The sequence below is a fragment of the Ammospiza nelsoni genome, chromosome 15 (assembly GCF_027579445.1).
Source record: "Ammospiza nelsoni isolate bAmmNel1 chromosome 15, bAmmNel1.pri, whole genome shotgun sequence".
Lineage (NCBI taxonomy): Eukaryota > Metazoa > Chordata > Aves > Passeriformes > Passerellidae > Ammospiza > Ammospiza nelsoni.
Window position 1 is genome coordinate 9588082 of NC_080647.1, and position 23001 is coordinate 9611082.

Sequence of the window (23001 nt, forward strand, 5' to 3'; positions counted from 1 at the left end):
CCTTCCAGGCCTCTGGTCTTTTTAGAGAAGTGAAACCACAAGGTAATTCTCTTTTCTTCTGAAATTAATAGAAATATTTAGTTTAAAAGACAAGTCTCTGTACATTGGGGTCTTGTTTTCTAATGGTGCCTGGAAGAGACTTTATGCATGAACTGTGCTTGTTTCACTAATTGGATTGTTGCATTCAGCTGCTGCGAGTTGCTTTGACAATACCCAGTGGAGCCTCTGCATTTTGTGAGCAAGGATACAATCATGGTGCATCAGTTTCACCAGAACTGTAGCTGTTTTAAAACCATCACATTTGCTGGCCACTCAATAAAGGTCATTCTGTTTGTGACAGAACAGGCCAGCCAGAAAAGAATTACATGGCTTCTGGCCAAAAAAAAAAAAAAAAAGGGCACCGGAGAAATATTTTATCTTTAAAGATGTCTCCCTTTCTATTATTTTTTTTCCTTGGGATTCTATCCAAAGAAATGAAGTATATTATTCATGTGCCTTTTGGGAGAAAGAATATTTGAAATAGCCTTTTAGCAGTGCATCACTGAGGTCAGTACGTGTATGTCAGATACAGGTGTTGCAGTTTTATTTACTACGCAGTGTAGAGGGATGCAGTCTGATCCATCAAAGTAAGGAGGAGCTGGCTTCTTCCACATTCCACCTGAGTGTGGGACAACTGCTTTAGTGCAGTCTGAGTGCTGCTACATCACAGTCTTCATTGCCCACCTTTCTTTGTGCTGGTAATGTTCTTCTGGAACACTTAGGAGAAAAGGCACAGTTTTGGTCTTCAAATGCCAAGTGAAAATTTAAGTCATTCTTTCAAAGACAACTGCTGGTGCAGAACCTTCCTGAGTATTTCAAAGCAATCCCATGGCACTGGAGTGTAAAGGTGGGTCCAGGAGTGTTTGAAGGTCAAGCTCAGTGTTGTTGCTCTGAGAAACTCTGTGAAGGGCACAGGAACTGAAGCTTCAGTAGGGAGTGAAATCTTTCTCAAATTGTCAATAAAAAAATGTATTTTATTTAAGAGGAAAATCATTGAAGAAAATACAAATAATAGGAAGAGGTTTCCTGTGCCACACCAGATGTGCAGCTCCATTCAGAATTCCTGGAGGAGTCAGTGGGGGGGTATGTCCAGTGTATTAGCTTTTCCATACTGCTTGTATATCATGTCAGTTGGCCATGAATTGATCTCTGCTACTTTCTAAAATAGGGTAAATTTGAATCCAAGTTATCACTTCTCCCTTCTTTGGCCAGTATATTTTATATGTTTTAAATTTGGCATGGCAAAGGGTCTTTCCCATCATTCAGGCTTAGATGCTTAGATCTAAACTGAGTATTTTCATAAACTCTTTCTGGAATAATGCAATGTCTTTGGAAATATGGCTGAAACAATTGCAAATGATCTCTGAATTCCCACAAAAATTCCGCATGGCTTTAGCTGAAGCATATTTAGGCTAATATTAATTGTCAGTGTTTTAAAACTCTTGGCAGGGAATGGGCAAGATCTAGAACATACAGGATTTAGCTCTCTTCCTGCTTCACTCCCAAGGTGTTATAGTTCCAGGGTGTAAGAGGGAGAATAAAATACTACTATATGTGGAAAATGAGGTGGGAGTATGATGTGGAAGGCTGAGGAATTAGAAAGTCAAGTTATTTCTCTTCTGCTGTTCAGGATAGATAATGTGATAAATCCACTCATCTCCAGAGTCCTGAGTACAGAGAGCATTTGGGAGTGCGCTTATGATAGGCTGAAGGTCTGAAGTGGTTTATGCAAGAATACCTGGACCACTGATATAACAAAATCAATGGAAGTGTAGAAGGGTTGTGCTTCTCTGCATGCCTGTAGGACCATGGTCTCAGCCCTTTGTGCCTTTATTTTGAATCATCCCTCAGTTCCACATCATCCACAGTGACAGAGGTAAATCACAATGGGGAAGTAAATCGAGTGGAAGCCATGAAGTGTAGCAGAGGAGGACAACAGGGCTATTTCTGAAAGACAGGCGTGAAGACAACAAGGCTTCTGTTACAGGAGAGACAAAAGGGATATCCAAAGAATGAGGACAGAGGTGTAAAGTGTAGACCTTTTAAAACAGGGATAAAAAAATTTCTGCATTAAAAAGAATAAAAAGAAAAGGAATCAATGAAATGATGGGCTATGCTCCAAACAGTGAGCAATAATATCTGGCACCAAGAGCTAAGACCTTAGTGGGAGCTGTTAAACAGCAGTACAGCTGGAATGTGATTCTACACCTCTTTTACACTATTTTACATAGCACAGTCTACTCCAGTGTTTAAAGAATATACTTTATAAATTTTTGTGCATTTATTGCCCCTTTTTTTTTTCAGAAACAACACTAATAGAACTTTTTGCTGTAAAAAGAAAGATGTTGGCTAGATAATTCACTGTAGGGAGAGTGTTGAGTATAATCAGGAGGGACCAGCTCTCTGGAGTTAGCACAGGCATCATATTTTGAGCCTAGAACATCTGTACATTAATAATTGGTAAGGTTAGATGGAAATTTCTTATTGAAGTCAACTCCATTTGCTTGCAGGCGTGACCGACCTGATTTTAACTTGTATTTCATACCTGCACAGAGATAACTACAGTGGCAGGAAATGTTAAAGAAATCTTTCTTAGTTTACTTGGGGTAAAAACCAGAAGTAGACAAGAAGTGTCACCCTATTGCAGGAGGGCAGAGATGGAATCAGAACCTTTTGGTTTACAGTATTGATTTGCACAAAACAACATTTCCACTCTTCATACCAGGGTCCTCCATTGTTCTGTGAAATCTTACTTTACTTGAATGACTATAGTAATGGTCAACTGGGAGATCAGAAGAACTATCAGTGCTTGGGCTTCTAGCTGTGTATGCCAGTTACTGTATGTTTTCTCCTTCAGATTAGATAATGCTAAAGTTCTTGCATATTTTAGTTTGCTACCCATTGTAGTTTGCTAACCATGCAGTCAGATTTGTGAGGCTTTGTATTCGTGGAAGAGTAGTCATGCATCGGTATGATATCAAAGGAAATGGAATAAAAGAGTTCTTTTGTTTCACTGAATATCAGATTGAATATTCAAATAACATATAAGTATTTTAAATAATAATAAACACCTGCCAGCATAATTGTGTGTAAAGCCCAACATAATTGGAGTACTGAGCCTGTTTGGTCTCAAGGATGTGTTTGCTACAGCTGCCTAATTTAGCAAAGCAATTCTGAGAAAACATTAAGAACAATTTGGTTTGAACCTATGAAAACAGTGGGTATATGGTTTACATGCAACTCCTTCCTTGTAATAGTTAATCTTCTGTTCTGCAGTGGAGTGGAATTTTCTATCTTCCTTTTCTTCAAGCTAACAATTGATAGTCTGTCTCAGATATATGTACATCCCACTTAGTCAGACAGTCCTTATCTGTGCACTTGTTGAACATGTTACAGTGAAATAACTAATTAACAGCATATTCTGTAGAGAGTTCTGTGCCACTTTTAAAGGAGGCCACAGAGTACTTATCCTGAGATGCAGATATCCTATTTTGGTAAGTGATTTCCAAAGGCACACAGGACAGGTCTTTCAGAGGTATTTAGGCTTTCAACACACAGAGAATGACATTGTGAAAAGCAATGAGAATTATGTGTGGCTGTCATTGAAGGCAGTGGAATGCAGGTACCTCACCTGCTGAGGTTCTTCAGCATCTGCAGCTTAATTGCCTTTGAAAACCTGTTCTCACCATCCTACCCAAGTTGCTTTTGGAAATGAAAGACACATGTCTGTGAAAATGTTGCCTCTACTGTACTGTGAAATGAGCCTGTTTCTGAGTCATAGGCAAATGTATTTGTTGTTTCTGGTTATTGCCATTTCTAGATCATTTAACAGAATCTTTAGTATTTACCAAGTACATATGCAAGAACACGACTTTTTTTCTATATTTATTTATAATATAAAACTAAGACACAATTTTACATGTTCAGTGATTTTACTGCAGCATCATGCATAGATATGAGTCTGTAGTTCAGCAGCAGTTAACAAAGATCTAGAGAACAGGAAGAATGAAGAATGCATGACCTTTTGCTGATACCCTTCTATGTTCATTGCGATCCAGCAGTGTACACTTCCATTATGCTAATTTTTGGACAAATTTTGAGGGCATATGCGTGTCTGTCAAAAGGTTCTTTATATGCAGAACCAAGTTTTGCCCAAGGTAAGGTAAGGTTGAACTTCAGCAGAAGTTGCCTCTGAAGTCATATATGTCACCTGAGTCCAGTTTCCCTTTGAAACCTGTCATACTGGTATTTCCAATTGTCAGTTATCAGAGCAGTAAATTAGAAAAATTCTGCCCATGCCTAAGCAGTGTTAACTTTTTTTTTCCTTATTTTTTTAAGTATCTTGTGCTGTAGAAAAGTCTGGATCTGAAGCCCAGACTTTGCTGATTTGTGGGGCCAACTCCAAGAATGCCTCTCTGCTTCCTTCTCCATCTGAGCACATGGGAACTGGGAGAGATGAAGCCAGAGCTAAATGTTTGAATCACATCCCTGCCTCTGTTTAGTGAATCCTTATGCTGAAATGTTTGCATATTTCCGTATAATCCAGTGTAATATTTGACGTGAGCTGCCCTCCTAAGCTAAATCAGGAACAGCATGTGCTGTAACTGCCCAGAGATCTGACACACACCTGGGGTATCTTCCCCCATCTGAGCTTACTGTCTCCAACCCCTGTATTTAAAAGGTGCAAAATAAAACAAAGCAGCCAAAACATATTCTGTGTGTTAGGAGAGAAGGGATATGTGATGCTAAATGTCTGATTTTTGGTGCAACGAAAAAATCTTCCAATAGCCAAATGCTGTTACAAGTTTGGATAATAAAAGCAAGGCATTGTTTCCCCTTTAGTCCCTTTCTTGAATAGCAGGTGAAGCCAAAGGGATTTCCTGACTGGGAGGCAGTGGGAAGTCTCTAATCTGCAGGTTACATGAGCCTGTTGTGTGTCACCACCCTGCAGAATAAACCAGGTTATTTTTGAGACACAGAGTATTGTGCTGCAAGGAGGGGAGTTAGGTCACTGATACAGAGCACTGAGCCAGTCCAGCCTTGTTCTGCTGCCTCATCTGGGTGAAATCTTCTGGAAGGTAACTTGTTACCCCCAAGCTTTGTGCTGGGTCAGGTGTTGCTTATTGATGCCATGTGAATTCTCTAGTAACTTTGTAAATTGTCATCCTGTGGCATCACTGCAAGAAGAATTGGTTTAAAGCAGATCAGATCATAGATTCAGTGCTCTGGTCAGTGTAGGTGAACTATATTTGTATGTTCAAGCTCAATTCAGACCAAATCTGTATTACCAAGTAGTTAGCCAGTATACAAACTGGTTTAGAATTAGTATGAGGCCTTGTAATTAACAAACACATCATTGTTATGAAGAGAAATGTACTGAAAAATATAGGAAATACTGCTATATAAAAGCTCCATATTGCCAGCTATTAGAAAAAACAAGGCAGAAATAGCCAGTTAAGTGACAAAAATGAAACACATATGCAGACTGTGAATATGGATCCATAAATTATCATTTATATTACCATAAAAATTCATTTAAATTTCAGAATACTTTTAAGCTCGGTAGTCACCCTTTGATTGCTTTTTCTTTTTTTTTTCTCTTTTTTTATTTTTTGTGTTCAGAATAAATAAAAGGAAATTAACTTATGGGTTGAGATATGAAACACATTCCAGCTGCAAGGGCAATTAAAATGCTGGCTACTAAAGGGTGAGATGTTGATGAGGAGAGACTTTGAAAGGCTGATAGCATCTGTTAATGAAAATTCTCAGAGGCATAAGATCTGTTTGCTCAGGTAGTTTGGAAACTGAAAGTGTAGATAAAGGTTAGGAAGTGGAATAAATATTTTTCTAACATGATTGACTGAAGGTCAGATAGAAAGAATAATTTTGCTATGTCTGAGGACAATTCAACTAGTGTTATTTTTTTTCCAAGACATTTATATGAGGTGAATCCAGGGATTTTTTGTGATGAACATGTATTTCAATTCATAGTCTGATTACCATAATCTCCTGTGATTGTTTCTTCAAAGGAACAATATTTATCACTTTTTAGACTCAGTAGTTCCAAACACCTTAAGAGGAGGCAGACAGCAATAGTACACACTCATGCTAAAAACCCTAATGTATCATGATATAGAGCTAACTTGTATTACCAATATTTTTAAGTTTACAGCATACTTTGAAATTATGTTTTTCACTCTTTGAATATATGAAGCCAAGTTTTAGGTATTTTCAAAATCCTATGGTGTTGATAAGTAAGTTTCTTTTTTCAAAACATCTACTGACTTTAACAGAATAAAGGCGGTGATTCTCTCTTTTGGCTAAAAAAGTTATTTAAGCTTAAAAAGAATTAATTTTGTTTCCTTTCTCAGATGATAATTCCACACAATACTTTCCTTTTTAACTCTATATGTAGTTGTATCACAATTATTCAACTTTACCTGGAATAATAAATATTAGTTTCCATCCATACTAACATCCATTAGTATCCCAGCTCACTGGCCGCCTTAGCTATTCAGCTTGCTCTAGTGAATAAGAGAAAAATGCATTCTGAAATGCCATGTGGATGGAACGTGGCTTTACATAGAATGTAAAGACAGGTTGTCTTTTCTAGACTGATGATTGTTGACTCTGTGGTTCCTAATAACAATAATTTTTTTTCTGAGATAAATATGTAAACACAATTAGGTCTGTACTTTTAACATGCAGTACATGAGCCTCATTGGCTGAGTGTTAGTCAACACATTGGGATTTTTGTTCTTTTTGTTTTTCAATTGCAGGTAGAGGTTGTGAGTGATACCTGATGGTGATGCTTTACACAACTTTGTTATTTTATGTGTTTTCTTCCATTGATTTCCATGCATGTTTCAAATACAGAAAAATAACACAGCATCACTCTCTCTCTCCTGACTAGAGAGAGAATGTAAGAGACTGTCATCCAAATGTGCCTGAAGTTAAGGACAGATAAGTCCACTTAGGCCTCATTAGGGTCAGCTCACTGTGTCTGATGTCGGGAGGATCATGACTAGATACTTTCTATCCATGGTGACTAGATCTGTTTTTTTCAGTAACCTATGCACAGGGGTAATATAAAAAACAAACAAAGTCTGAAGGAAATGGTTGATAATATCTGTGTTTCTTGGTTTCTTCTGTTTTTACCCAAAGAAACTTCTGATCTGATTATATTATTCAAATGCTTTTCAGCTGAAGGCTGATCTGTTGCAAGGAGCAAGACTCCTTGCTTGCTCCACGCAAGAGCAGTAAGTGAGGCTGCAAAACCATGGTTGTGATCTAGAAGAGATCAAAGGTGAGGAATCCAAGGGAAAGCCTCTACAGAAAACTGCATCTTGGCAAGGCTGTGGTATTGTCCTAAAGTTATGGTGTTAGCTTTCTGATACCACTAGGATGCAGGATACTCAGCAAATTATTTATTCTGGATTTGCTGATGGCACTTGGAGCATGTCCTTGCTGCAGAATTCAGGGCACTCAGGGAAATTGGTGTCAGTGATAAATACCATAGGAATTTAACTCCATAGATTTCTCTCTCACTGTGTATGTAACAGCACCGTGCTTACTGCCTAGTTTTAGGGTTTGGGCTGCACAGATGAAGCTCTGGACTCTGTAGATCTTCCCTGGTGTAGTATCTGTACTAAGCCATTTTAATTATTTTTTTGTTATCCAGATATTCTAAAGCTTGGAAGCTAATTACTTTTAATGTTAATGTAGTTTTACAATTTTGCAATTTGCATGTAAAACGTTTTCTCTTTGGGAGATATCTCTGCTATTCCTAGACCCGTGTCTCCAGATCTCAGCGCTGTCTGGTGACAGAGTGCCCTCACAACTCTGGTGGCATCAGCATCAGTGCAGAGGATACCCTACTGCCCATATCACTGGACAACACAATGCTCTTCACCTTCTGTCACTTCTCAAAATTCATTATTCCTTTTTCTGATTTTCAGTGCTAAGTCCACCTTTTCTTCACAATTGTTTACCTGTTATATTTTCAAGTGGAATTTACTCTGGTTTTCATGTGATTCCATCTTGTCTGTTCTGTTACCAAATCTGTATCCAGAAGCTCACTCGATATTATTCCTTTGAAAATTATTTAAATAAAGATTTGCATAGCAAAGCTAAAACTAGAACACAGCTCTTTTGATAAACTTTGGGTCATATCCTTGTACTGAGGTCTCTCTATCTGTCCTACACCAGATTTGCCCACAACATTGTGAAAGTCATATGAATAAGTCCCCCTGTGGAAGTGACAGCATTGCTTACGGCATCTTTTTGTCTTGTCCTTGGTTATTGAACTCTTTGATCCCTTACTACATTGCTCTCATTTTACACTGGCACAGCTTCATTCAAAAACAACGTAGTTGCACTGACTTAAAACTGGAGTAAAATGAGAGGCAAGTTAGATGCAAGGTTATTATGAAAGAATAGATCAAGGTGAAGTGGGTTCAGAAAGAGCCATTTAGGGAGAAAAACAGGTATTTTACTTGCATTCAGCAGCTCTGAATTTCTGCAGTTTTAGCTGTATCCCATCCCTAACAAATATGAACCAGATGGTTCCTGTAAATTCTCCTCTGCAGCCAGGCAAGTTCACATGCACTCAAGCAAGCTGTCATACCTATTTGTGTATATTTTTCTGTTTATGGATGACAGGTTGCAGTACTGTAGTGTATGTACAGAGTAAGCTAGAGGTTTACAGAACAGAAAAAGCAGAAATTAAAAAAAATCATTACAATGTGTTTGCTACTTGGTCTAGAAGGTTGTCTGCTACCAGAGTAGTGGAGTGTAACACTTTACATGTTGGTTACTAGCTAGAAGTGATCAGATCAAAACCAGATGGGTTGCACTTACTCTATTTTATTTAATAATTTGAACATGTGTGAGACAAGGAGCATTCCAGGGTTGCCATCATTTACTGAATTGCTTTCTGGTGACTCTTCAGTAGCTTGTTCCTTGCTTCTTGCCCTACTTATGAAGTTGTTAAGCAGACCTGGGTTATGCAAAGCATACTTGCCCCACGAACATGTTGGGATTTTGGATAATGGGGAATTTTGGGGTTGGCTAGTTGTTTTTGAACTCGTGCCTAACATGGTGATCTGTTTGCTTTCAAATTAGTGTCAGGTTCAGTGCCAAACACACAGAATATCTAAGTATATCTCAACTTACCAACCTCTGGTACACTTGAAGTGTAAGCTGGCATCATAGCAATTGTATTTATCATGGGGGATCACTTGCCTGGATGGCCTCCTTTTTGGTGAGTTCACTGTGCCCTTGACAAACACAGCTCAACACTTAAATCCCTGAAGTTCACTCATGGGCCAGAAGCATAGATCTCTGTATCATGTCCCAGATACATAGTTCTAAACACAAGTATTCAGATCAGAGCCAATGTTCATTCAGGTGGCACAAGTATGCTGCATGTCAGGAAAATACACCCCTCATAGTTTGCTGGTATTCTGCAAGGCAAAAGGAAGAGCAAGTGCTCTTCTATTTCTGTAGGAGGCTAAAGGTCCAAGGTCTTAGCAAGAATGTTCAGGGAAAAGAGATTTACATAAGTGGTAACTTTTTTCAGTAAGTACTTTGGTGCCAACTGCAAGGGCTCATGTGATGCTACAGATGTTCCAGTGTGATCATTTAGTCATGTCACATTAATGATTGCTGTTATTTAAACAAGAGTAAGTTCAGTGATGTAGCACATAGAATTTCATATGGCTGAGCAAACTGCTGACATGAATTTTGCCTATGTGAATTTCAGAGCTTTCAGAGATGCAGAAGAGTAAAATGTCCTCTTCACTTGTGTTAGTAGGGTCAGTGGAGAGAAGCTTTTATCAAAGGAATGATCAGAAACACTGAGGCACAGACTTTACTTCCCTGACAGAAGTAGCAAGATACTGGCTGAATTTGTTTCTTAGTCCAGCTTAAGGGAGGACTGGCCAGAATGTAATTCCATCTGCATTGCTTAAAGTACAGAGATGGCATTGCAACAAATAAGATTTTCACTGCTTTATGAGAAATTTATTTAGAATGTTTTCCTTTTTTGCAAGCTTCAGTCTGCAAAACTCAAAATACTTGCTTCAGCTCACAGAGAGGCAAGCTGGGCATTTGTTTGGTTTTAGTTTTATTACTATGTTTACCTACAGCCCAATCATTTTGAACAACGTTTAGATGAGGCCTAGCTATTTGAATTCATCAATATTTTTAAAATAAGCCAGACAATGGCGTACTTGAATGTTAAGGCCAGGATGCAGATCAGATTGACCTGTGAGATTGCACTCAAAGATGACAGGAGCAAACTGTGTTAGATGACCTGGCAAGTGTGGCCACAGCCATCATGTTACCAGATTAGTCTTAAATCTGTAATGCCAACTTGTTAATAACATAGTGCAGAGAAGAGATGTGGTGCCTTCAGATGAACCAACCTCAGAAGCAGTGCTTCCAGAAAAATGCCTGCTTTCATCCCACTATTTTTCATGTCCAAGGTATGACTAAAAAAAAGAAGTTGAAAGATCAGATTGGGGTCTAAATAATTTTTTCTTGTGGTCTGTATTGGTGTTAATGATTACAGAATGAGCAGCCGCTGAATTTTGTGATGATATTATGATCCCCGTTTCAAGATAATCTCAAGTTTTTCTTGCCTTAACTAATATTTTTTGGCTGTCTTGACAGAAGTAGTATGAACTGGCAACAGTATTGGTGAAATCCTTCCTGCACATCTGCTCCACAGACCTGTGGTGAATTATCAGTTCTTTAGTGTTTTGGAGTAAATGTGATGCACACCAGACAAAGACTTTGGATCGGAGATAGTTGCCATGGCTGGCTGTTGCCTTCTCCCTTAGGGGGAACAAGAGGAGAGGTACCTGTGAGAGTTCTGCACCTCCAGGGGGCTGAGGGATGAGCATTCATGTGTCTCCTGAGGGCAGGGTGTGGACAAGCACCATGTGCAGGCCTGGTCAGTGACAGTGCACGCAACACGGGAAATCATTTCCCTGTCCATTACCCAGGCAGTGCTCCCAGAGTGGCACAGCTTGCATTGTTATGCTAGAAAGAAAAGTTCACATTGCAAGATTAAATGGTCCTTTTAGTTAAACAATCATACTGCTTATGTAACAGCTCTTTTAATGGTAAAGTACAGCTGGAGCCTGGAACATGTTGTTTACAGAAATACCAGATAAGGGAAATGATGTAAAATGCAGTAAATGGTGCTGGAGGCAGTAGACATGGGGAGACACCTGAGACTGGAGCGGTGAGGATGCAGGTGGCACCTTCCCGTGACAGCAGGAGGTTTGAGCTAAGCTTTAGTAAACCAGGAGAATAGACTCTGTAAAGGTCACCAGAGGACTGGTCTGAGGAGCTGCTGCAGGAAGGGCACATGGTTCTTCTCAAAGCAAGGATGGGAGAGGGCCCAAGAGAGAGGAGCTGGCGCAGCACAGACAGCGCCCATAGGGAGGATTTCCAGAACTGGCAAGGGTAGAGGGGACTATGATGGTGAAGATTTGATGTGACAAGGAGAAAGAGGAGGAAGAGAAGACAGAAATTACAAAGCTCTGGAACTTTTCGGTCTTAGTTTACTGTAATTGTATTTTCATGCATAGGAGAAAGGCTGCTGAGTAATCTTGTACTTTCTTGAAATGGTAACCACTGACTAATACACATGCATACAAAAATACACATATACTCACCCACACAAACATGCAATTGCACAAAATTACGAAAATTGCCCAACTTTCTTCTGAGATATTCAAGGTTTGACAAAGCGAATTCTGACTCAGTGTTAGTTGAAACTGGGATGCAATGGCATCTTCCCTCCAGCATATTAATTTTCCTTCTTTCCTTGAGGTAGTTTACGAGCTTTGTATGTGTCATTAGCAAAAAACAGAGCTACAGATATGTTTGAAGTGTCAGTTTTTCATAATATTTTCAACTAATTTGTTCAATCTGAAGTAAAAAAACCTGGACTTATGGACTGTTGTTGTTTACAGCAAGCTCAAGGTTCATACTTAGATGTTATGTGAATGATGGAAAAAAGTTGTAAATATTTATTACTGACTGAAATAATGTATTTTCAAAAGCACATCTTTGTACACAAAGCATTTGTAAATCCCCATTAGTGGTATTTATGCTTCCACATAAAAATTCCTCATTTGCAGCCAACTGAGTATCTTAGGCTTAGATCTTCCTGCTACATGGAATGCAATCACAATGCTGTCACAGACATCAGAACCATTTTTGTAAAATATGATGTTAAGGAAGACTGAGTTCATTGTGCCATACATATGTAAATGCCTCTCTTTCAGTAGTCTCAGAGGAAAGAAGATGCCAGAAAGAATTCTCAACTAGCGTACATATTAATTGTCACCACCTTTCATGGGATAGTAAAGTGCACTCGTACAAAGAAAAGCATTAAGAATCAAGGAGGCTGCACAGGGAAAGTGAGGGCATTTGAGTGAGACCTAAGGAAGTCACACGGTAAATTATGATAATCTAATTGTAATCCAGGAAATCATTCTTCCCTTGTTTGTGTCTGTGATGAGGTAATGGTGCAGCTCCTCTGGCTTCACACAGCCACTACAAATTTACAGCAGGCTGTGGAAGATCAGGCTGCAGCACAAGTTCTTTGTTGTTGTTGTACCTCTGCAAGGATGTCTGAGTTCAGAATAGCTGTTGGTGTAATTTGCAGCAGCGAACATGTTGTTCCTCTGTAGCTCAAACTCCTTTCAATTTCAGAGAACTGGTTATCACAGAGCACAATGAAGTGGTTGTTGATCCTGTATGTTTATGTGGTTGTGTGTAAGCTTTTCAAAACTGGCTGTGGATAAGAAATCCACAGTATGACAAAATAATTGGACTGATATTTTTGCAAATAAATGATCTGGACAGAAACAGCACTCATATGGATATGCTTCAGTACAGTAGAACTCTACTGAAAACCACTAGGTGTGTTTGAAGTAGAATGACCTCTGTCTCTGATCAGCATCTGCTCAGAATGGAAATAATTAGAACTACGCACAAAATTAAATTTTCTGAATGAAAACAGGTTCCCAGCTACATATTAAAATAAAGGGATGCAAATCAATATCTGATGATTTCTACATTAGCATGACTTGACAGAGATTGTCTTTAGTTCCACCACTTTTCACTCAGGGACTTGACTTGGGTTCTGCCTTTCGCCGAGGCACAGCTGTTCACAAGAAATTGAAATGCTGTTTGCCTCTGTAATTTCCCACTGTGTAGTCCTTGGTCATTCTGTGCTGCTTCTCTCCTGTGTAGAGGATGCTAACTGAGTTGGTATTACCTTAATGAACACATTGAAATGTGGTTAATGCTGCTAGACTCCATATTTAAAAACATTTTTTGAAATCAGAGTGAGTGTCAGTAAAGTACTCTCCTATGGCTGTGGCTCCAATGACTGGTACAATGACTTAATTGACATTCTTGTGCAGTGCTTGGATCCCTGCCAGTTAATGACCCATTGCTGCAGTCTGCACAGGCAAATCACCCCTTTTGTCCTGCTCCTCAGGCTGATGGACCTCTGCCCAAGTAATGGCTGCAGGCTCCTATTCTCAGCTGGCACAGACCCCAGCATGACCATAAACATCCCTGAAAGGATCATAATATGGTATATTGGACAGATTCTGCTAGGCCTTGCAGTGATATACCACCAAGATGTTCTGCTGAAGTTGGTGACTTTGCCAGTGGCATAGCTGAAAGGAGAAACTGGTCCCTACACTGTTGTTTTCTCAAGCAGTGAAGCACTTGCAGGCTCTCAGCTAGTCTGTGTCCCTTTAGATGATGCAAGTTTTTGTGAACCCTTTGTCAAACATTCAAAATAGCTTTTATTTTTGTTCTGCTTTTAAATGGTTGTATTGTCTCTTCCCCCACAGGATTTTCCATTCTTCAGGCAATTATGGAAGCAGCAGTACAGAACAACTGGCAAGTGACAGCCAGATCTGTAGGAAGCATAAAAGATGTTCAAGAGTTCAGAAGAATTATAGAGGAGATGGACAGACGGCAAGAAAAAAGATACTTAATTGACTGTGAAGTAGACAGAATCAACACCATTTTGGAACAGGTATCTGTTTTTTTGAAATTGTGATCTCTCTGTGACAGACATCATCAATATTTCTAGAACTGCTTATTTTTAGGGATTATTAAGTATCCTTTGAGATGTGAATCCCAACAACTGGCCAGTTACCTAGTAAAATTAAAATGTCACACTGATGCTCATAGTTGGTGGCAGCACTTACATGTAATCTACCAGGAAACATCACTGTGATATTTTTTCCCAAATGTTAATAATGAATTTTTTTAAGTAGATAAGGAACCTAGAACCTCAGCTGCCCCAGTAATGTTACTGGAATCAAGGCTACTTGTAATGATTGCAATACAGGTGCAGTTTTTTAAGTGGAACATGAAACTAGAAATAAAAAGCCAGTCAAGTATCACAGAATCATCTTAAAGAATTCCCAGAAGGAAATCCTGCTAATGAAAAATTCAGCTGGTAGTCCAGACAATTCATTAGTACATTTTGGTACATAAAGTCCTCCCCTCTGCACAGCCAGTGCTGTTGATGGGCTTAAATTGTGGGTGATGTAGTCTGAGCACCTTTGTGGGGCAAGATGCATCTGGAGTGACTGTTTTGCTCTTGCATGGCTTTCCCAGTGATTGCTTTGCCCCACAGGAATGGCCAAACCTTCTGGCCATCCCAGGGTATTGCCCACTCTGCCTCTGCCCCTGGTTGTGCTGTGCAATGTGCTTGAAGAGGTGCAGTAACAGATACAAATTGTCAGAAGCAGACACAGGACAGTTCCCTGCTGCCTGGGCTCACAGTAAAGCTGGTGCTGGTGTGGCACCAAATCCATGCTGCTTGGTTACTCACAGGCATGTGGGAATTCACTTGCACTAAGACTGAAAAACCCTCTGATTACTGCCACCTTTTAAATTTAACTGTGGGTTCATAGTATGGAATAGATCAATAACATTTAAATTTCATGAAGCATTAGCATATCTCTTGGAAATGTTGTATTGTAAACTAGCAACAAGCTGACCTCAGTGCCATAAACCCTGGGAAACATGAAAAATATATTCACTGTGTTCCTTCTCAAAATGTTCGGTTCCTGTCAGGCCTTGAGGTGTATCACAGAGGGTCAGGCTGTGGGGACAGCCAGGTGCCACAGCTGCTTCTTACAGAGCAAGGAAGGAGGTGCTTAAGGGAACAGGGCACAAGCTGTGCTGGCCCCTAACTCTGACAACTGCTGTGGTTGTGATGCTAATACACAGCATTACATTTTAAGCTGTATTTTTAGGCAATATGGTGAGTGCTGTCTTTAAGGGAATTCATACTGAAAGGTGTAAGAAACTTCTCCTTTTTTTTTTCTGGTTGCTCATGTTCTTGGAAAAGATGCAAAACACCATACCTGCTCACAGCCCACTCTTTTGAAAATGTTGCAGGAGAGCACTCCTGAGCCAAACTTAAAGAGCTCTGTGGGCCCCCTCTCAGCTGAGATGAGAAGCAGGCCTTTTGTTTGATCTGACTTCATTTACATTTGTTCTCATTTTTTCTTCTGTTGTCCAAGTAAGAGAAAAATAAGCCAAACCACTTCAGTGCCTACAAGAAAAGCTGTATACCAAGCAAACCATGTAGCAAAAATACTGATGACTCTTCTGCTACTATTCTAAATTCAACTCTCATGAAGTTTAAATTTTGTTAAATATATGATTTGGTCTTCTGTCAGTGTGATTAGCATAGGTTAAGTAAAAATTTGCTGCTGGGGTCCCCAGGTTTCCCCAAACTCTACAGTACATGCTAAAAATATCTTCTGTCAACAATATCCAGAGGTTTTTTAATTGGATACTGAAAAGCAGTGACTTCAGTTTCTGCAGGGAAAGTCAGTAATGGTGGATGGACCCTAGGTTGATGGCTGAACAATTATTGTTTGTAAGCTTTTCCTTCCACCTCCTCTGCTTACCCTGTTATCTTCTCATAAAGTAGTTAAAAGTTTTCACAAACATGTGTCATATTTAAATCCATCCATCCAGTTTGCTCAAGGGAATGGAGAGTTGTCTTTTTTTCAGCCAAGTGTGTTTGCTGATAGCATAATATTGAGGGGAGAGATAAGGCTGGATTTGCATATTTCAAATCTAGCGTTTTATTGCAGTTTAAAAAGTCAATTCAGTGCTATGTGTGGAGTTTAGGAAGGCTGCTCAGCTGAGAAGCAGTAACATCTGAGCCTGGTACCTCTTGCTGATGCACATTTGCAGATGGGTTTGTCTTTCCCAGTGAAAACAAAAGGAAGCCAAGACATCCTACCTGTCTGAGCTGCTGTGTCAGAGCACTGAGGGACAAACTGTGTCCCTTTGGGGGCTGGTACAGCCTGCCTCTACCCAGCTGCCTCTCCATGCCTGTCCCTTTTTTGGCCTCCTAGGAGCAGAAATCCAAAGGTCAACCCTCCTATTAACTTCTGGGAGCGCTGCCTGCCCCCAGAGAGGGGGTTTATGTGGCTACTGTGTGGCACCTGCTATTTCACTCTGAGTCAGCAGCGGCACTTGCCAGTGACCCTGGATTTCAGAGGCTTAAATAGAACTTATTCAAGAAGAAAAGTCATAGCAGAAATAAACAGACTGTAAACCACTAAACAGTCTACACACGCACTGAGTTTGCTATCAGACTTTTGGGCTCTTGGCCAGCCCATTCAGCAAGCTTGTCAGTGCTCTGCTCCAGGAGCCATGTATCATGGCTTTGTGTTAGTGCTTGGATTCAGCAAGAGTGACCTCTTTTCCTGCATCAGGCTGGTCAGTGTGTGCACTTCTCTTCCTTTGATCCTTTTTTCAACCAGTTCAGGGTATATATCTCTTCCAAAAATTCAGGCTCATCCAAAGACAATTACACATCTGGGGATTTTCTTCTGAGACTTCAGGTCATTCTGGAATATTCTGTACCTTCCCCCAGTGAGTCAGTGACCTTGAGTATTCTGTATGCCTTTAGCATATGGCACATGTGTGTATGTCCCTACATTTCCAAGGCCTGTCATATGAAGTATTTCTCTTCTCAGGGCTGTCTGGTACCCGATCTTCCCAGCTGTGAATATAAGGTCAGGGAAAGAGGGAACCTCAGCCTCTACTCTGCCTGAGTAAACTGTTTTGTGCCAAATTTCATACTGTAGGCTGATTTGTTTCCATTCCCCATTCAGAAGATTTTGTGATGAGATTATATTTTGTCCTGGAGGTGGATACCCTGCCCAACCCTCTTCAGCTGTAGAATAGAGGGAAGCAGAGAAATCAGTAGTTATTCTGTAAATTGCCATCTGTTTGTTCACCTGCCCTGTAGTTCTATAACCACTGAGCATGTGGGTCTATATCCCCCTTGCACAACAAAACTATATCTAATTCAATCATCTACTGGCCTCTCAGGCACACAGATAGCAACACTTATATCATGCAAAATTCATAAGCTCCCCACACTTCTTGTCCCTTGATGCTAAAATATTCTGTATTTCTTCACAGATAGATATAAAATTTTGTTCTCATAAACAGAAGAACATTTTCTTCTGAGAGCTAACAGTAAGCCTTAGCCTGCTCAACTATGTATTTAGAGAAATGTTTTTGAGTTAAGAAATATGTTTTTCTTATTCCCAGGATAATAAGCAGTATTTCAGACCAGAGTGGCTTTATGTCCACTTAGAAGAAAATCTCCTGAGGGCAAACAAGGAGGAAGAAACTCCATTCAGAATCAAAATGGTGAAACTTTACAAAAGACCTGTTTATTCCAGAGCCCGCATGCTTTTATCAAAAGGTTGCTATCTCCAAACTTAGTCATGAAGGTTAGGCTCCAAGGCAGTGTCTGTATTAAGTGAAGGCATCTCACAAAGCAAAAGCAATATTACAGTAGAGAATGCAGTCCCCAAAGTTTTACAATGACAGCCAGTCAAAGACAACTTAAAGTGAAGCCTCTCTGGGATTAAGGGTAATCTGATTGCCTGAACTCTGTCCTGTGCTCACGCTGACTGACGACCTTCTAGTCTGAAATTCTGAGATTAGATGTGCAGGTTTTCAGTACAGCCCCAGCTGCATCTCCCTGCAGAGCTGCTCAGATCTCAGAGTGAGCTCACTGCACAGCAGCTCTCACATCTAGGGTGTCATAAGAATTAACACAGAACTGCAGTATTGGGTTGATGAACAATCATTAAAAATAACAATAGTGAAAACTGTAATTGAAAAAATTCAAGACCACTGTCATGTAAACTTCCTGCTTTATGTGTTCCATTATAAACAGATGGTCTGGGGGGGTTTGCCTGTGTTCTCCATGGCAGTTTAAAATACAATTGCCTACAAATCCAGAGGGTCACTTGAAGCAAAGCTATGAGTAGCTTCAGCTGCTGCTTTGCTTTTGAAGCCCAGCAATGCCATGTCCTCTGAAGGCACTGCACTGCTCAGAGCAGCCCCTCCAGAGCAGTGTGCCTGTCACCTTCTCCAGGGCTCAGGGCCACAGCTGTGTCACAGGCTGATTTTATCCTCTGTCTGGAACTGTGGGGTTCAGCTGAAGCTCCAAGAGAGTATCTGCTCTGTAGACTGTTGTGTAACATCACGCTGAAACTGGTACAGTTCATATTTACATTTCCAATGAACTAGAAACTTAAAATTTAGGACATTTCTTCATTAGATACCCATGAGTATTGTTGAAACCAGGATGTAAAGGAGAATGAAAGGTCACTTCTTTCCCTTCACACCCAGCGAGTTTCAGTAGCTCCTAAGTCCGTGTGGGCACATGGGGAGGAAAGGGGAATTACTTAGGTCAGGCACCCTCAGGAGGTGGCCAGCAGAAGAGTAAGAATGGGATATGTCAAAAGTGACAGCTGTATCTGCCTTAAAGGGCCTGCTCCTGTCAGCAGAAACTCATAAAGGGCAGGAGATGAATTGCTAAAGCAGAGAGAGTAACATCTTGGGTTAATTGCCCCACACACAGCTCATTTCACACATACCTGAGGAAAGGATTTCTAGCTTGTAAAAAGGAATGTCTCTCCAACGCCATCATCCAGATTTCATAAAACAAGCCAGGTTCTAAATGACAGGAATTTATCAGAGCATTATTAGTCATCCTGCAAAATGATTGAAGTAATGGCACACAAAGCTTAAAAGTGTTCAAAAGGCATTAAATAACAGTTTTAAATGTATCTGATCTGTAGTAATAATAATTAATCCAGAAACATCTCACTGTGAATGTGGAAGTTTGCTGCCAAGCAACTATTGTTTCTTGTGCCAGTGGTGTATGAACCTGAAGTCACCTTTAGTTTTTATTTTTCTGTGATTGTAGCAGTTGCTCATTTTATGTTTTATGATAATTTATGGGATATTAATGTGCACACCGATGCACAAACATGCATCTGCTTTTAATACTTTGTCTTTTTTTACCACAATATTTGTAGTATTCTGTTATGCTGTTACAGTCATACTTACATGGCAACCTCTGCATTGCCATTGAATGTACAGAGAACCAAAATCTTTGTTTAGTTATGCAGTTGCAAGTACAGAGTCAACCACTATCCTGAAGATATTTAAATTGATATCACTGTGCTCATACAGAGATTGTATTTGCTTTGAACTTCAGTTAATAGGTAGCTGTAAAAGCTCAAATTGCTGCACAGCTCACCTTTCTGTGCAGCTTTTCATGCACAGAAATGGTGCATGTGTTTGCCCTGAGCCCTCTGAGGGTCCTGCTCACTGCTGAGCCTGTGTCCACACTGTCTGAGCTGCTCAGGTTGTTACCCCTTGTGGACCCTCAGAGGTCCTGAGGGCCATTGGCCCTCACCTTTCCCAGCTGTTGCGTTTGGTGAGCTTTGGGAGCACATGGACTCATAGGTGATTCTTGTGCCATACCTGAACTGGAGGACGGGATTTGGTCTTTAATTAGTTCTACAGATATTTTTCAAAAACAGCATTCACAAGAAGCATTTTTAAGACACAGTATTTGAGGGAAAGGGAGAGCTGGCTATAATTTGTTCAACATGTGATTCCCCAAGTTTTTGTCTTTCTCTATTTGTACATCTCTCCCTCTCTAATAGCGTTGGGAATCTTTGTCACCTCTTCTAAGCTCCTGACTGATTTTCAAACCACTCACTCAGTCATCTCCTCCAGGCTTTAAAAATCAGTTTGTATATAAGTTGCTTTGTTTCAGTCCTGGCATTTAAATGTAGTTCTTTCTCCTTATACATAAAGGATAAGCCCTTTCATCTTAGCAGACATTACCTTAATTTCTGCATCTGTCTCTCAAATAGTTTAATGCTTGAAACTCTGCTTCTAACCAAAGCCTTTCCTTAATTAGTTTCCAGGGCAACCAACCATCTTGGCGACAATTCAGATGAACCAACTGCAGGGAGAGGAAGGAAACACACTATCAAAATGAATAGTAATAGCACAGTACCACTGTGCAAACAGGCCTTGTACATCACCAGAGACAGCACGATAGTTCTGGTGTCTCATCAGTTCATTTACAAGGAAAGAAGTAAAAGAAAAGCTGCACAAGAGCATGTGTCTTTTGTTCACAGCTCACTAAGCTGGGATTAATTGCTTCAGTGTGATATGGATCATGTATCTGGGGGAGGAGGAGAGACACTGGGGCTTTCCAGGGCCCCTCGTGGACCAAGGTGTTCCCAAGTGCATCTCATATAGAGCACAGTTACAGTGCAGTTCAGATTTTCAGAATGGGGGCCACTCCCCTGGGCTTTTTGAGCCCATGTGCTGGTGGTGCAGTCTGGAACACCCTGGGAGTTCATAGCTACAGTCTTGTGGGGAGACATCCCCAGAAGTGAGCTCCAGAGCTGGGATGCAGGGCTGGGCTGTGTTTGCTGCAGACTCCAGCTGGGTTTGGGTCAGGCATTCTATGGCAGAGCACATCCCAGTCCAGCCTCTCACTGCTGGAATTGCACATTCATAGGGGATTCCTGTCTCTTGTCCCCTCTTAGCTGTGCAATTCCACCTGCCTCTGGGGAGCAGATTTAAGACGTCAGGGGGAGCTTGGATTATTTTTATAGAGAATCAGGCCCTATCAATCAACTCAACTCAAATACAAACTTACCCCACAGAATCCAGCCAGTGAGCTGGAAAGCAGTGTAATAATTTTAGAGAAAACTAATGTTCCATGGCTTAAAAAAGCCCATGTTACTAAATTAAATTTGTTCGTGTCACACCATAGGCATGCATGCAGAGGTATAATGGTGAATGTATTATTGGAAGCTCTGTCTTCCAAAATGTGTAATAAATAAAATTATCAACAATATACATAGACACTTTAAAAATACCTTAAATATCTTCTGTCCTGGGAAAATGCATGTAAAGAATCAGAAAAGAAGAATATTGCTGTATCTCTGTTACCTCATATGAGTAAAACAGACTGCCCTGCTGCATAAAAATCTAATAAAAATAAATTAACCCTTCATAATCTTTTTCAGTTCATGGTTTATGCACCAAGTTATATGGGAATACTGCAGAGTGCTGCTAATAGTGAAGCAGAATAAACCTTTCAGACTCTTTGAAAGCATTGAAAAAAGCAAATTGAGTGCAATTCCAGTCACAGTAAAATGCTATTTATAATAAAAAATAAGAAAAAATAACCTTGTCTTTCCTAGAGGAGATTGCACTATTTTTTCTAAATTTTGTAGGGCATTTGAAAAGGAAAGGAAATGCTTAAAAAGGGGGGAAAAAAAAAGAATGGCTACTATTCAGTATTTTTGGTCTGCTTGAAAGCAGTGCTCTGCAGTACAGAACCCCTTCCAAAAAATTCTCGTGTGAGCACTGGGACTGAATTACTGCGACACTTCTGGGTTATATCCAAATAATAGTTTGAAGTGATCCTGACATGCAGTAATAGTTTATATAAGCAGAATTCTTTTTCCAAGGACTCTTGTCCAATTCCAGGGAATAACACTGGGGTTTTACTCTGACATGCTGATGGGAAGTACAGAGAAAATGAGAAATGTGTGTGTTTTTAAAATGAAAACTGTATGACTCAGTTTACCTAATTTCTTCCTTTCTTCCCCCAGTGAATATAGATCCTTTTATATTTTGAGCAGCTAAGACTGAAGAAGTTTATGCTGTGGGATATGAAAAGAAGAAATGAGCATTGTTTATGTGTGTCTGTGATTGCAAGGGTGTTGGATGTACAGTTTCATGGAACTGATGCCACAAGGGACAGTTGGGTGTCTCGTGTGCCACAGGGTTTGGGCACATGGTCCAAAGGGCACTAAAGAGCTGCCTATTAGTGATGTGGATGCACCATTAAGTTGGGGGACAGTGCTGGCTTCTGCTGAAGGTTTGGACAACTGGGAATAAATGTAATATTACTATTATTAGCAATCTTTGTGAAAGTGACTTGAGGTGTTGTGAAATTTAGGGAGGCACACTAAGCTACAAGTCAGCTTTGGTAGTGGTGGTTTTGATCTACCTGACATGGACTTGTGGGTCTGCAAGAGCTGCTGGGGAGCAAGGGGGCAGCAAAAGGAAAGAGAGGGCATGGGAAGCTGGAAATGGGGATGGTGAGACCATGTTACACGGGACTGGAGCTGAATGCATTATAGATTGAAGAAAATGTAACTAGGAGTGTTGCTTGGAAAGCAACTTATCTATGATTTCTGTGATATCTGAAGCCTCCATGGGAAATTTTAGGTGAAATTTAAATTTCAGAAGAACCTAGGATTTTACAGAGGCTTGAAAAAGTACTGGTACTTCCTTGAATGGTAAATCATCTTTCATGATCATTTCTCAAAGGAGAATATTTCTCAAAAATATAGTAGAACAGCATAGCTAATTTAAATATTATCTCCTTAAAATTACCTGTGTGTGAAATCCACTGCTGCAGAGTAGCATATGTAATAACTCATTTGCTTCCCATAAATACAGCTGCAAAAAAACTCCTCCAGAGCACAACTGGATTTTTAGTTCATTACCCTTACTTAAGAATCTAAA

The 23001-nt window shown here is 40.1% G+C and overlaps 1 protein-coding gene across 4 annotated transcripts in view; it reads left to right on the forward strand.

Moving 5' to 3' along the window:
* Window positions 1–23001, forward strand: part of GRIA3 (glutamate ionotropic receptor AMPA type subunit 3) — a 141620-nt gene that overhangs the window by 48669 nt on the left and 69950 nt on the right. For all 4 annotated transcript variants that reach the window (XR_009419473.1, XM_059482699.1, XM_059482701.1 and 1 more), the window contains exon 4: window positions 13929–14116. Coding sequence is in view for 3 of the 4 variants with exons in the window: in XM_059482699.1 (XP_059338682.1) it covers window positions 13929–14116 (188 nt within the window). In the remaining variant the exon portion in view is untranslated. The remainder of the gene's footprint in view (window positions 1–13928; window positions 14117–23001) is intronic.